Source organism: Rhinichthys klamathensis, unplaced genomic scaffold (assembly GCF_029890125.1).
Source record: "Rhinichthys klamathensis goyatoka isolate OS25496 unplaced genomic scaffold, OSU_Roscu_1.1 h1tg000207l_1, whole genome shotgun sequence".
Classification (NCBI taxonomy): Eukaryota; Metazoa; Chordata; class Actinopteri; order Cypriniformes; family Leuciscidae; genus Rhinichthys; species Rhinichthys klamathensis.
Window position 1 is genome coordinate 257,106 of NW_026606732.1, and position 14,118 is coordinate 271,223.

Below are 14,118 nucleotides of genomic sequence, written 5' to 3' on the forward strand. Positions count from 1 at the left end.
ATTGCCTCCTATTGTTTTAGTTGCAACTTGCGTCCACTGGAATAAACAGCCCGCGATTTACGACTGTCACTAACGTTACAACTTTTATAATGTCGAGTGGGAAAACATGTTCCGTTTTAAATTGTTTCAGTGGCGGCAGTAAAGGGCGCATTGGGGCAGTAACGTTAGTAACATTACTGTTATGTCTGTTGTTAATGTTTGATTTGCTTGACTGTGACAGAATTTTTTTTAAATAACAAATTAAAATAACAAATTAAATTAAATATAATGCAGTTTTTGTTATAATAACAATTATTTAATGACATAAGAAAAAAAAAAAAAAAAAAAAAGTAGTATAGTGCTCAGCAAAATCTCCTCTCTAGCTATTTTTTCTATTCAATTAACATGCTATGGTCATTAAATGGCTTTCCTGAGCTAAATGTAACGTTATGTGACATAATTGTTCTCCTGCTGTTATATTGACCTCTTTCCATGGTTTAAAAACACTAATTTGTCGATATTATGTATACTTTCTAGCTGCACCTTACCCTTGCCTTTTGCAATGTGAAAATGAGATAAATAATGGACACAAATGAAAAACATTAATTCGTTTATTTGATGTCATTCATTTATTTATTGTTGCCAAATGGACAGATCTTTTTATAGTTTCCTCGTTAGCTAACGTTAGCCTAGCTGGCTTGCCAAGCTATTTTCATAAATAATCTGTAAGATCGTTTGTACCTTCATCTGTGACTGGAGGCCACTGTCTAACATCATCAACCCAACAAGTTATTCTGCCTGGCTGTAGCTGTCATCGAGGGTGCGTTATTACGGAGGTTTGTTTACATACCGGTAGTCTCAGCCTCAGACGTCACGCCCACGGATCGTTGGCTAAACGTCTGATGCATATGGCACTTAACTGGAAACACTTCAGGAATGTCGAAGTCGTCATCTGATTGGTTGAATTTTATCGGATTTCCGGGGGGTGCGAGTGTCGCGTTTATTTTCGGTCTGCCGGGAAACAAAGCGCAGACGTGTGATTGCGGAAGAAAAACTGTTGTGTTTACATGAGTGACAATGAGCATTTATCCAGATCAGCTAAACGTAGGATTCTCAAAAGTATGCGAGGTTCACGGCACAGACTCTTTAAGAGATGTCCAGGAGTTTTGTTTGAGGCACTTAGTGGAGACAAAAAGAGATATTTTAGCCTGTTTGCCGACGGGATTTGGGAAGAGTATTATTTTCCAAGCCTGGCCGACCCTTTGTCAGCATTTAGAAGGATTCCCAGCAGTGTGTGTCCCCTCTTATCTTTTATGGAAGATCAAGTGAAGTACCTAACTGCGAAGGGGATATCAGCCGCGTTTGCGGGCAAACATGAAACAACAGACGCTGACATCGTAGCTGGCCGATTCAGTATTGTGTTCGGTTCTCCAGAATTGCTTGTGGGTGTTAAAAAGTGGAGAGATATGCTTCAAACAGATGTTTACCGCGAGCGTCTCATCGGTATGGCTGTTGATGAAGTGCACGCCATTGTTGTTATACGTGCACGAACAGATCAATGTCTTACTGCTTGTTTTCTTCTCCTTCTTTGATTTTCTATGCTGACTGACTTGTTGCACGCATGGTTGCACGCCGGTCTGTTGTTGTGGGGACATTTCCACGCCCCGAAACGTGACGCTGAACGAAAAGAACTGTAATTGGTCGTTTGATATGTCGGTCAAACGGCCTTATGGGCGGGCCTTGGCCAAAGAAAGCTGCCATGAATTCCAGACCTTCAGCCGTCAGTCTGAAGGTCTGGCTACGCGAGACTAACATACCGGTAACAGCTCAGTAATGGCGTCGCCACAAGATGGCAGCCTACACAGAACGCTCGTCGGATTCGTGTATAAATCGTGTTCCCGGGGGCGGGGTTTATGTAAATTCTAGGGTTTGTGATGTCACTAAAAAGCTCGTGTAACTCAAACCAGCCGTTTGTTGTAGTCCTTATAAAGCGATTTCTTTAAAAGAAAATCTCTCCCTTTGCTTTGAACTTTGAGCATTGTAACTTTGCAGATGTTGTTAATGCTTAAACAGCAACATTACACACTAACTAAAGTTAAAAAAGTGAAATCATAATCAACCACCCCTTTAATACATTGCATGTTTGTAGTCAAGAATGAGATGCTAAAATTCAGATATTACTTGGAGTTCTTTAGTCACACTGAACATTTTTGAGGAAGTTATTTTTAGTGCTTCAGCAGAACTGCTTAATCCTGTATCAAACACACACACACACACACACACACACACACACACACACACACACACACACACACACACACACACACACACACACACACACACACACACACACACACACACACACACACACACACACACACACACACACACACACACACACACACACACACACACACACACTAAGGGTTAGAGGTACACAAACAGGAGAGTGCATCTGTTGTTTGCCATGGTCTCCTCTTCTCCACAAAGAGCCACTGGAGAGCTGGCGGAGATGTAAGGGACAGATGGAGGCTCGCTGATGCAGGAGGACAGTGACGTCAGAGACTCGGAGGGAAAGCTGGAGATATATAAACAAAATCCTTCTCGCTCTCTCTCATCTATTTAGCATGCTTTAAATAGAGAAATGTTACAGCAGAACCTCACATAGCAATGTTTTTTCTGGCCTAGCTCTGGCCCACACAACCCTTTTCCCTCGGCCCACACATGTGCCATAACTGGCCCGAGTCTCAACCAATTAATAACCCATAAATGCCCCTGCAATGGGCCTGAATAGGTTTTAGTGTTATCAGCCAAATCTCATATATTTGTCCGGAACATTTACTGGTGGAAAAACTATAAAAGAAACATAACAGATAGACATGCAAGTGTAATCAATATAATTTATTTATTGCAGAAATTACAAAAAGCAGTACCGTCGCAGTCCGGTGTCGTATATGCATTAGTATTGTGTGAGGTAAAGAGTTTAGGTTAAAAGGCGTGCATTTCTCATTCAAACATGCATCACTGACTCACCTCAGACAGCAACATAGTGTCGGCCCAGATTCGGCCCACGTCTGGTGTGTGTGGAGTCCACTTGTACCAGATCTGGGCCGATTTCTCACCATTCCTGATCTCTAACACACACTTACAGCGTTCGGCGGACGTTCTCTCTACATTTAAAAAAAAAAATCTGTTCAATTTACGGTAAATTACCGGCAGCTGTGGTTGCCAGAAATTTACTGTATAAAATACAGTAGCAAGACTTTACAGTAGCAAGGTTTTACAGACTTAACTTAAAATTTACAGAAATAAAACATATTTCATTATCTGATATAATGTTAATTTACCGACCTATTGAAGTATTAATATCTGTTTTATACCATTATAATACACTGACAGCCAACAATCACAGCAGTGATGAGAGTCACATGATCAATCACAGCTTATCATAAGCAAATCTTCCACAAGACAGTTAATACTGATATACAGAAGCTGCACAGTGTCATTCACACAAACATGAAACACCATCATGGTAACACATATGAAATTTTAAAAAGGCAATAAACATTAATTTAACAACATGAAATATCACATAAAACCCTGATGTACGTAACTGATTGGAAAAGACGCAAACTATGAAGAAACAGTCATTTCAACAAAAATACATCAAATGTGAAGTGTCACGCAGAGAATTGTAGGAATGTCAATTTACGTTTTTTTCAATGTGAATTATACAATGAGTTGTTCACTTTCACTTTCAAAAACTGTAAATTTAACGGTATTTTACTGTAAAATTACACAAAATGTACCATTAGATCTATCACAGTTATTTACCGTATATAGTAAGGAAACTTTCTGTTAACCAATTAACAGTTTTTCACTGTAGCATTAGCACTGATCATTTTTTACAGTGTATATACATTTTGTTTTTCTTTTTAAATGATCATGTTTTTTGCTGTACTTGCTGTGCCATCATTGGTCCAGGTCTGGCTGACAGGACGCCAGCAGTGCCAGCTTGAGGCCGCATTCGGGCCAAGATCGCTCGCTGCGATGTGGGACAAGGTTGAAATAAAGCCACAAATGGCAATCTTCAGGGTTGGATCACCATTGGCACGTGGATGATTGGAGATCCAGTTGAAATAGTACCTTTTCAAATATGATGTGGTTTTTACAGTAAAGTCCATCTTGAATCTTCACTGATAGTTAGGGTTTGATGACACAGGTCACTGCAATACACACTTGTAACAAGAGCGGCTATCAAATGAAATCATTCCCTCTTACTGTTATAAGAAGAGAAGTCCAACACTTTAACTGTCTTAAGGTACTGGATGTGATCACAATATATGTGGGGTGTGTGAACTCACGAGGAAACATTAAAAGGTCAATGTCAAATGAGTGTGAAGTTTTCATTTGCAGCTTGTATGTCCAGAAATATTTATCTTTTTTATTATTTATTTCTATAATATGTGTGGCCTTCTAACCTTTTAAAACTTTGTCAGCTGTTGTTTAAACTCTAATGTGTAATGTTTTGCGCTACTGAAACTGCGGCCAACTTATAAGGTTATTATAAGAGAAGGGACTGTGTATGATTACTTACATTCTTACAGATTTGCTGTCGTGGATCATCTGTGTTTGGATTATTTGAGTTTAGTTTCATTACATGTTTTTATAGCCCATGACTCCCCATTTCCTTAGTTGCTAATCAATTGATTAGTCCCACCTGTTCCTTGTTTTCTCCCTCATTCGTTCTGTGTTTATATATCTACGTATAACCCGTTTGGTTCAGTCCTTTGTCTGTTGTCCATTTAATTCCCGTTAAATTTCCCACTTGGAATATTTCCAAAATCCCCCCAGTTTAACTTCCCATGGAAAGCCTCTGGAACATTTCCGCCCCTTTGCAACCCTAGTGTTGATGTATCAAAATTATTTTGATAACTATTTGTCATGATGTCAGACGATAGTGTTTTTTAAGTTGAGTTGAACAACTAGGGGGAGTTTGAAAGAAAAAAAGGTTGTCAATGGTTGAACATTTACAACATGCAATAAAATCTTGGAAATGATTTATTTTAGGGATTGACTCAAGTATTCAGAGGGGAAAAAAAAAATAGTCTTGGCCCTTGTGGTTCTAGAGGTGTGCACTAAAAAGCAAATTTCAATTTCAGTAAAAGCTCAATTTTATTAGAGGTTTTATTTCATTTATTATTCATACATGCATTTTAGACTCTATTCCTACAACATGATAGTTTAAACATAAGATGCCATTTCCGTCTTTTGAACAGTGTTACAAAAATCTATACAACAATACATTGTAAAACACATTAATGATACAGTACAGAGTATTGTTACAAATGATGTCACAGTCTCGTACTCCATCACCTCGTCTGACACATTAAAGCACACACACAACACACAAACACACACTATTAGTAAACTGCGAGCAGTAATAAATTATTGGCCACAAGACAAAAAAAAAAAGCAAATAATAAAAGCATTAAGAAATTCACTCACTGCTAAACTGGGGCGTATTAATCATCACAACACTGTCCACGATTGAACAAAGAGACAAATGTTGGATAATGGAGAGTTGTGATATTGAAGGAGAAACGTATACTTTGATTAGAGCAACTTTAAATATCTACTGTAGCGATGATTTGATTGTCCATATACTGTATTCAGGGCATCTCGCGTGAAGCAAGCCTGAGATATCACAACAAATGTGTTTGCGTAACAATACTGTGGCAATGATTTGAACGTAAAATGAATACAAGTGCTAATACCACTGTTGACCATCGTTTTTGTGTATCACAAGATATGGATAGATATTTCACTATATTCTCCGGACGGCTAACAAAAGATCAAAAGATAATCAAAAATCACAGAACGAATATTTTTTCTCAACAAGTATTTTCTTGGCAACTCTTGCAAAAGCTAGCATGTTGAATTGGCATTGTAATTATGAAACACAGTTTTCCGAAAGTGCCTGAACTGTCTCTTTTGTCATTGTCATCTCTCTAATTGTGCACTTGCACCGTGTCCTTCCACTTTGCATTGCACAGATTCAGTTTCTGATCTCCTCAGTAGCCTCATCCATGGACCATCTGAGCGCATGAGGACGAGTGTGTGTGTGCAGGAATGTAAAATAGCAGCATTCTGCTGGTGTTCGCAGTTCTCTCCGGCCCGGGCTCAGTCGGACCACTCGTTCTCCTCCGGCTCCGAGTCCTCGTCTGACTCGCTGTACTCCACTGCGATGCGTCGGGACAGAATGGTGGCCACGTCGTTCCCCACGGGCTCTTTCTTGGCCTCCTGCTCTCTCTGCTCTTGCACCTTACGAAGCTGGATACCTGGAGGACAATCAGCAGTCAATAAAAGATAATGCCTACGTCCTAGGACAGTAGGTTTCTAGAAAACACATAATTGAGCCTGGGTGGATTGGGGCTATGACGTAATTCCCCGCGGGAACACACTCCCTCAGTCGGACTGGGTGGCAGAAGAGCTGATGAGTGACTGGATTTAATAGGGGAAACGTGAGTAAAACGAACGATTATCAGTTTAAACTAAAGGTTGGACTCGATATAGTGTTCCCTACAACTTACCAAATACAGGTGAAACTCGAAAAATTAGAATATCGTGCAAAAGTTAATTTAATCTTATATAGCTTATGAAAACCTTTTCACAATATTCTAATTTTGAATTTGGGGTTTTCATAAGTTGCACGCCATAATCATCAAAATTATAACAAACAAAGGCTTGAAATATCTCACTTTGCATGTAATGAGTCTACGGTATATAATATATTAGTTTCACCTTTTAAGTTGAATTACTGAAATAAACGAACTTTTGCGCCACGATATTCTAATTTTCCGAGTTTCACCTGTATTTCTATATTTGTAGGACCTAATAGCCTAATAATCTAATAATAACCTTATAATCTAGTGATCATGGATATTGACATGCAGCAGGAATCGTGTTTCCTGACATCTATATGAGCCTGATTTCAACGCTGAGGAAATACATAAAGCAAATTTGACTACGCTTTATATAAATACAATATAGGTCTAAATCCATGTGATGACTTATATCAATGTAATTTTATATATCATTATATCGTCCAGCCCTAAAACTTACAGTATCGTTTTTTGTCAGTGTTATTTAAAAACAATCAATTATGCAGAATATATGATGGTAAATATTTAATTGATGTAGCTTTCAGCAGTCTGTAAAAAATATACCTCAGATTTCTTGTCAAATCTAGATGTACAGTCAATCAAAGCTCTTTTCCGTTTTAGATGTGTTTTTCGTGTCATTCACACTGCAAACTAATGCTGCCGCTCAGTGTTTCTGCCACTCAGTGTGTGTAACCGCAGTCATTTAATAGAAAATTTAATAGACGTCTAAACCATATCCCAAGAATAGACTAGTTATCAATAAGATAACAAAGAAATGAAACAACTAGTCTCTTCTTGGGATATGGTTTAGACGTCTATTACATTTTCACAGCCCAAATTTTGCCTTGTTTTCGACGTCTATGCGGTGTTTGGACGGCTATTAGACGTCTTTTCAACGCAAAATTGCTTGCTGGGATGTTTGCCGGGTATCCTGAACTCAAAATCCTTTGCTTTGCGTACTGACCTCTGCGGATGGCGGCCAGCAGGTCGCTCCGGGCATCACTGATGGGGACGAGGGGCACCTGGCCCTTTCTGGGAAGAGTAGACTCTCCAGGTGTGTGTGTTCCTCGGGACGGGGACGGGGCGTGGGTGGGGGGTCCCGGTGGGGGGGGAGGCGGGGCCATCGGTGGGCCACCCATCACAGCATGCGAAGGGGAGCCGGTGTAGGCCGAGGCGGGGGCCGGTGGAGGAGAGGGGCTGTAGGGCCGTGACAGGGAGATCACTGTCCCCGGAGCCAGTGATGGAGGGCCAGATGTGCTGTCAAACGCAGTCTGAGATGAAGGGATGAGGGGAGGAGGGGGCGGGGGGGCGGGTGGGATGAGGTGCTCGAGGATTTGATGGCCGCTGTCAAGGGATTACAAGGGAAAGTTGTTTAAGGAACTATTTTGCATTGAATTTTTTTTGTCATTTCCTACTGTTGCCTCAAAGGAACAGTTCACCCAAAAATAAAGATGAGTAGTTTCCTAAATAACCTAAATAATTATTGAAATGTTTACACAGCTTAAAACAAGTGATTACAAGGGAAAGTTGTTTAAGGAACTACTGTAGTCCAAATTTGAAGTGTTTTGAAAAGTTCATCAAAGGTGTCCTAAAACAAGACCGGGAATTGTTCCAAATTCATGTATAACTTTGATGACGTGTTTTGATCCACTTTAAATGTTGACTACTGTTTTTTGCATTGAAAAATATTTGTCATTTCCTATTATTGCCTGAAAAAGAACTGTTCACCCAAAAATAAAGATGAGTAGTTTACTTACCCACAGTCATTTTTAAACCTAAATAATTATTGAAATGTTTGCACACTTTATTGGAATGTTTACACAGCATAAAACGTCCTCATTATAAACTAAGCATTCATTTAATGAAGCTCCAAAAACTGCTTGTTTTGATATTGCAGGATCTGGGCAAATATAGAGCAAGACATCGACCAATAGTTGTACATCATCTCATCATAGGCTCCGCCCACTGGCGTTCAGTCGACATTTGCCTACACTGGATGTGAGCGTTGCGTCAAAAGCAAATAGAAGCCATTATAATGACTGACGCTGTCTACACTGATACAGTATACAGATGTGTGTTCAGATTATAATGACTGACGCTGTCTACACTGATACAGTATACAGATGTGTGTTCAGATTATAATGACTGACGCTGTCTACACTGATACAGTATACAGATGTGTGTTCAGATTATAATGACTGATGCTGTCTACACTGATACAGTATACAGATGTGTGTTCAGATTATAATGACTGACGCTGTCTACACTGATACAGTATACAGATGTGTGTTCATATTATAATGACTGACGCTGATACACTGATACAGTATACAGATGTGTGTTCAGATTATAATGACTGATGCTGATACACTGATACAGTATACAGATGTGTGTTCAGATTATAATGACTGACGCTGTCTACACTGATACAGTATACAGATGTGTGTTCAGATTATAATGACTGATGCTGTCTACACTGATACAGTATACAGATGTGTGTTCAGATTATAATGACTGACGCTGATACACTGATACAGTATACAGATGTGTGTTCAGATTATAATGACTGACGCTGATACACTGATACAGTATACAGATGTGTGTTCAGATTATAATGACTGACGCTGTCTACACTGATACAGTATACAGATGTGTGTTCAGATTATAATGACTGATCCTGTCTACAGTGATACAGTATACAGATGTGTGTTCAGATTATAATGACTGATGCTGTCTACACTGATACAGTATACAGATGTGTGTTCAGATTATAATGACTGACGCTGTCTACACTGACACAGTATACAGATGTGTGTTCAGATTATAATGACTGATGCTGTCTACACTGATACAGTATACAGATGTGTGTTCAGATTATAATGACTGATGCTGTCTACACTGATACAGTATACAGATGTGTGTTCATATTATAATGACTGACGCTGATACACTGATACAGTATACAGATGTGTGTTCAGATTATAATGACTGATGCTGATACACTGATACAGTATACAGATGTGTGTTCAGATTATAATGACTGACGCTGTCTACACTGATACAGTATACAGATGTGTGTTCAGATTATAATGACTGATGCTGTCTACACTGATACAGTATACAGATGTGTGTTCAGATTATAATGACTGATGCTGTCTACACTGATACATTATACAGATGTGTGTTCAGATTATAATGACTGACGCTGTCTACACTGATACAGTATACAGATGTGTGTTCAGATTATAATGACTGATGCTGTCTACACTGATACAGTATACAGATGTTTGTTCAGATTATAATGACTGACGCTGTCTACACTGATACAGTATACAGATGTGTGTTCAGATTATAATGACTGACGCTGTCTACACTGATACAGTATACAGATGTGTGTTCAGATTATAATGACTGATGCTGTCTACACTGATACAGTATACAGATGTGTGTTCAGATTATAATGACTGACGCTGTCTACACTGATACAGTATACAGATGTGTGTTCAGATTATAATGACTGATGCTGTCTACACTGATACAGTATACAGATGTGTGTTCAGATTATAATGACTGACGCTGTCTACACTGATACAGTATACAGATGTGTGTTCAGATTATAATGACTGATGCTGATACACTGATACAGTATACAGATGTGTGTTCAGATTATAATGATTGATGCTGTCTACACTGATACAGTATACAGATGTGTGTTCAGATTATAATGACTGACTCTGTCTACACTGATACAGTATACAGATGTGTGTTCAGATTATAATGATTGATGCTGTCTACACTGATACAGTATACAGATGTGTGTTCAGATTATAATGACTGACGCTGATACACTGATACAGTATACAGATGTGTGTTCAGATTATAATGACTGATGCTGTCTACACTGATACAGTATACAGATGTGTGTTCAGATTATAGTGACTGACACTGATACACTGATACAGTATACAGATGTGTGTTCAGATTATAATGACTGACGCTGATACACTGATAAAGTATACAGATGTGTGTTCAGATTCTAATGACTGATGCTGTCTACACTGATACAGTATACAGATGTGTGTTCATATTATAATGACTGACGCTGATACACTGATACAGTATACAGATGTGTGTTCAGATTATAATGACTGATGCTGATACACTGATACAGTATACAGGTGTGTGTTCAGATTATAATGACTGACGCTGTCTACACTGATACAGTATACAGATGTGTTTTCAGATTATAATGACTGACGCTGATACACTGATACAGTATACAGATGTGTGTTCAAATTATAATGACTGACGCTGATACACTGATACAGTATACAGATGTGTGTTCAGATTATAATGACTGACGCTGTCTACAGTGATACAGTAAACAGATGTGTGTTCAGATTATAATGACTGACGCTGTCTACAGTGATACAGTATACAGATGTGTGTTCAGATTATAATGACTGACACTGATACACTGATACAGTATACAGGTGTGTGTTCAGATTATAATGACTGACGCTGTCTACACTGATACAGTATACAGATGTGTGTTCATATTATAATGACTGACGCTGATACACTGATACAGTATACAGATGTGTGTTCAGATTATAATGACTGACGCTGTCTACAGTGATACAGTATACAGATGTGTGTTCAGATTATAATGACTGACACTGATACACTGATACAGTATACAGGTGTGTGTTCAGATTATAATGACTGACACTGTCTACACTGATACAGTATACAGATGTGTGTTCAGATTATAATGACTGACGCTGATACACTGATACAGTATACAGATGTGTGTTCAGATTATAATGACTGACACTGATACACTGATACAGTATACAGATGTGTGTTCAGATTATAATGACTGACACTGTCTACACTGATACAGTATACAGATGTGTGTTCAGATTATAATGACTGATGCTGATACACTGATACAGTATACAGATGTGTGTTCAGATTATAATGACTGACACTGATACACTGATACAGTATACAGGTGTGTGTTCAGATTATAATGACTGACACTGTCTACACTGATACAGTATACAGATGTGTGTTCAGATTATAATGACTGACGCTGTCTACACTGATACAGTATACATATGTGTGTTCAGATTATAATGACTGACACTGTCTACACTGATACAGTATACAGATGTGTGTTCAGATTATAATGACTGATGCTGATACACTGATACAGTATACAGATGTGTGTTCAGATTATAATGACTGACGCTGTCTACACTGATACAGTATACAGATGTGTGTTCAGATTATAATGACTGATGCTGATACACTGATACAGTATACAGATGTGTGTTCAGATTATAATGACTGACGCTGTCTACACTGATACAGTATACAGATGTGTGTTCAGATTATAATGACTGACACTGATACACTGATACAGTATACAGATGTGTGTTCAGATTATAATGACTGACACTGTCTACAATGATACAGTATACAGATGTGTGTTCAGATTATAATGACTGATGCTGATACACTGATACAGTATACAGATGTGTGTTCAGATTATAATGACTGACACTGATACACTGATACAGTATACAGGTGTGTGTTCAGATTATAATGACTGACACTGTCTACACTGATACAGTATACAGATGTGTGTTCAGATTATAATGACTGACGCTGTCTACACTGATACAGTATACAGATGTGTGTTCAGATTATAATGACTGACACTGTCTACACTGATACAGTATACAGATGTGTGTTCAGATTATAATGACTGATGCTGATACACTGATACAGTATACAGATGTGTGTTCAGATTATAATGACTGACGCTGTCTACACTGATACAGTATACAGATATGTGATCAGATTATAATGACTGACGCTGTCTACACTGATACAGTATACAGATATGTGATCAGATTATAATGACTGACACTGTCTACACTGATACAGTATACAGATGTGTGTTCAGATTATAATGACTGATGCTGTCTACACTGATACAGTATACAGATGTGTGTTCAGATTATAATGACTGACGCTGTCTACACTGATACAGTATACAGATGTGTGTTCAGATTATAATGACTGACGCTGATACACTGATACAGTATACAGATGTGTGTTCAGATTATAATGACTGACGCTGATACACTGATACAGTATACAGATGTGTGTTCAGATTATAATGACTGACGCTGTCTACACTGATACAGTATACAGATGTGTGTTCAGATTATAATGACTGACTCTGTCTACACTGATACAGTATACAGATGTGTGTTCAGATTATAATGACTGATGCTGATACACTGATACAGTATACAGATGTGTGTTCAGATTATAATGACTGACACTGTCTACACTGATACAGTATACAGATGTGTGTTCAGATTATAATGACTGATGCTGATACACTGATACAGTATACAGATGTGTGTTCAGATTATAATGACTGACACTGATACACTGATACAGTATACAGGTGTGTGTTCAGATTATAATGACTGACACTGTCTACACTGATACAGTATACAGATGTGTGTTCAGATTATAATGACTGACGCTGTCTACACTGATACAGTATACAGATGTGTGTTCAGATTATAATGACTGACACTGTCTACACTGATACAGTATACAGATGTGTGTTCAGATTATAATGACTGATGCTGATACACTGATACAGTATACAGATGTGTGTTCAGATTATAATGACTGACGCTGATACACTGATACAGTATACAGATGTGTGTTCAGATTATAATGACTGACGCTGATACACTGATACAGTATACAGATGTGTGTTCAGATTATAATGACTGATGCTGTCTACACTGATACAGTATACAGATGTGTGTTCAGATTATAATGACTGACGCTGATACACTGATACAGTATACAGATGTGTGTTCAGATTATAATGACTGACGCTGATACACTGATACAGTATACAGATGTGTGTTCAGATTATAATGACTGACGCTGTCTACACTGATACAGTATACAGATATGTGATCAGATTATAATGACTGACACTGTCTACACTGATACAGTATACAGATATGTGATCAGATTATAATGACTGACACTGTCTACACTGATACAGTATACAGATGTGTGTTCAGATTATAATGACTGATGCTGTCTACACTGATACAGTATACAGATGTGTGTTCAGATTATAATGACTGACGCTGTCTACACTGATACAGTATACAGATGTGTGTTCAGATTATAATGACTGACGCTGATACACTGATACAGTATACAGATGTGTGTTCAGATTATAATGACTGATGCTGATACACTGATACAGTATACAGATGTGTGTTCAGATTATAATGACTGACGCTGTCTACACTGATACAGTATACAGATGTGTGTTCAGATTATAATGACTGACTCTGTCTACACTGATACAGTATACAGATGTGTGTTCAGATTATAATGACTGACGCTGATACAC

The 14,118-nt window shown here is 38.3% G+C and overlaps 1 protein-coding gene across 1 annotated transcript in view; it reads right to left on the reverse strand.

Annotated features, from left to right (window-relative positions):
• Window positions 1-5,988: 5,988 nt before the first annotated feature.
• The window catches only part of si:ch73-362m14.4 (actin-binding protein WASF3), a 32,042-nt gene continuing 23,912 nt past the window's right edge, over window positions 5,989-14,118 (reverse strand). Inside the window, exons 7-8 of the mRNA XM_056263535.1 lie at window positions 7,609-7,988; window positions 5,989-6,320 (exon numbers count right to left, since the gene is read on the reverse strand). Of these exons, the coding sequence (XP_056119510.1) occupies window positions 6,163-6,320; window positions 7,609-7,988 (538 nt within the window). The 3' untranslated portion in view covers window positions 5,989-6,162. The remainder of the gene's footprint in view (window positions 6,321-7,608; window positions 7,989-14,118) is intronic.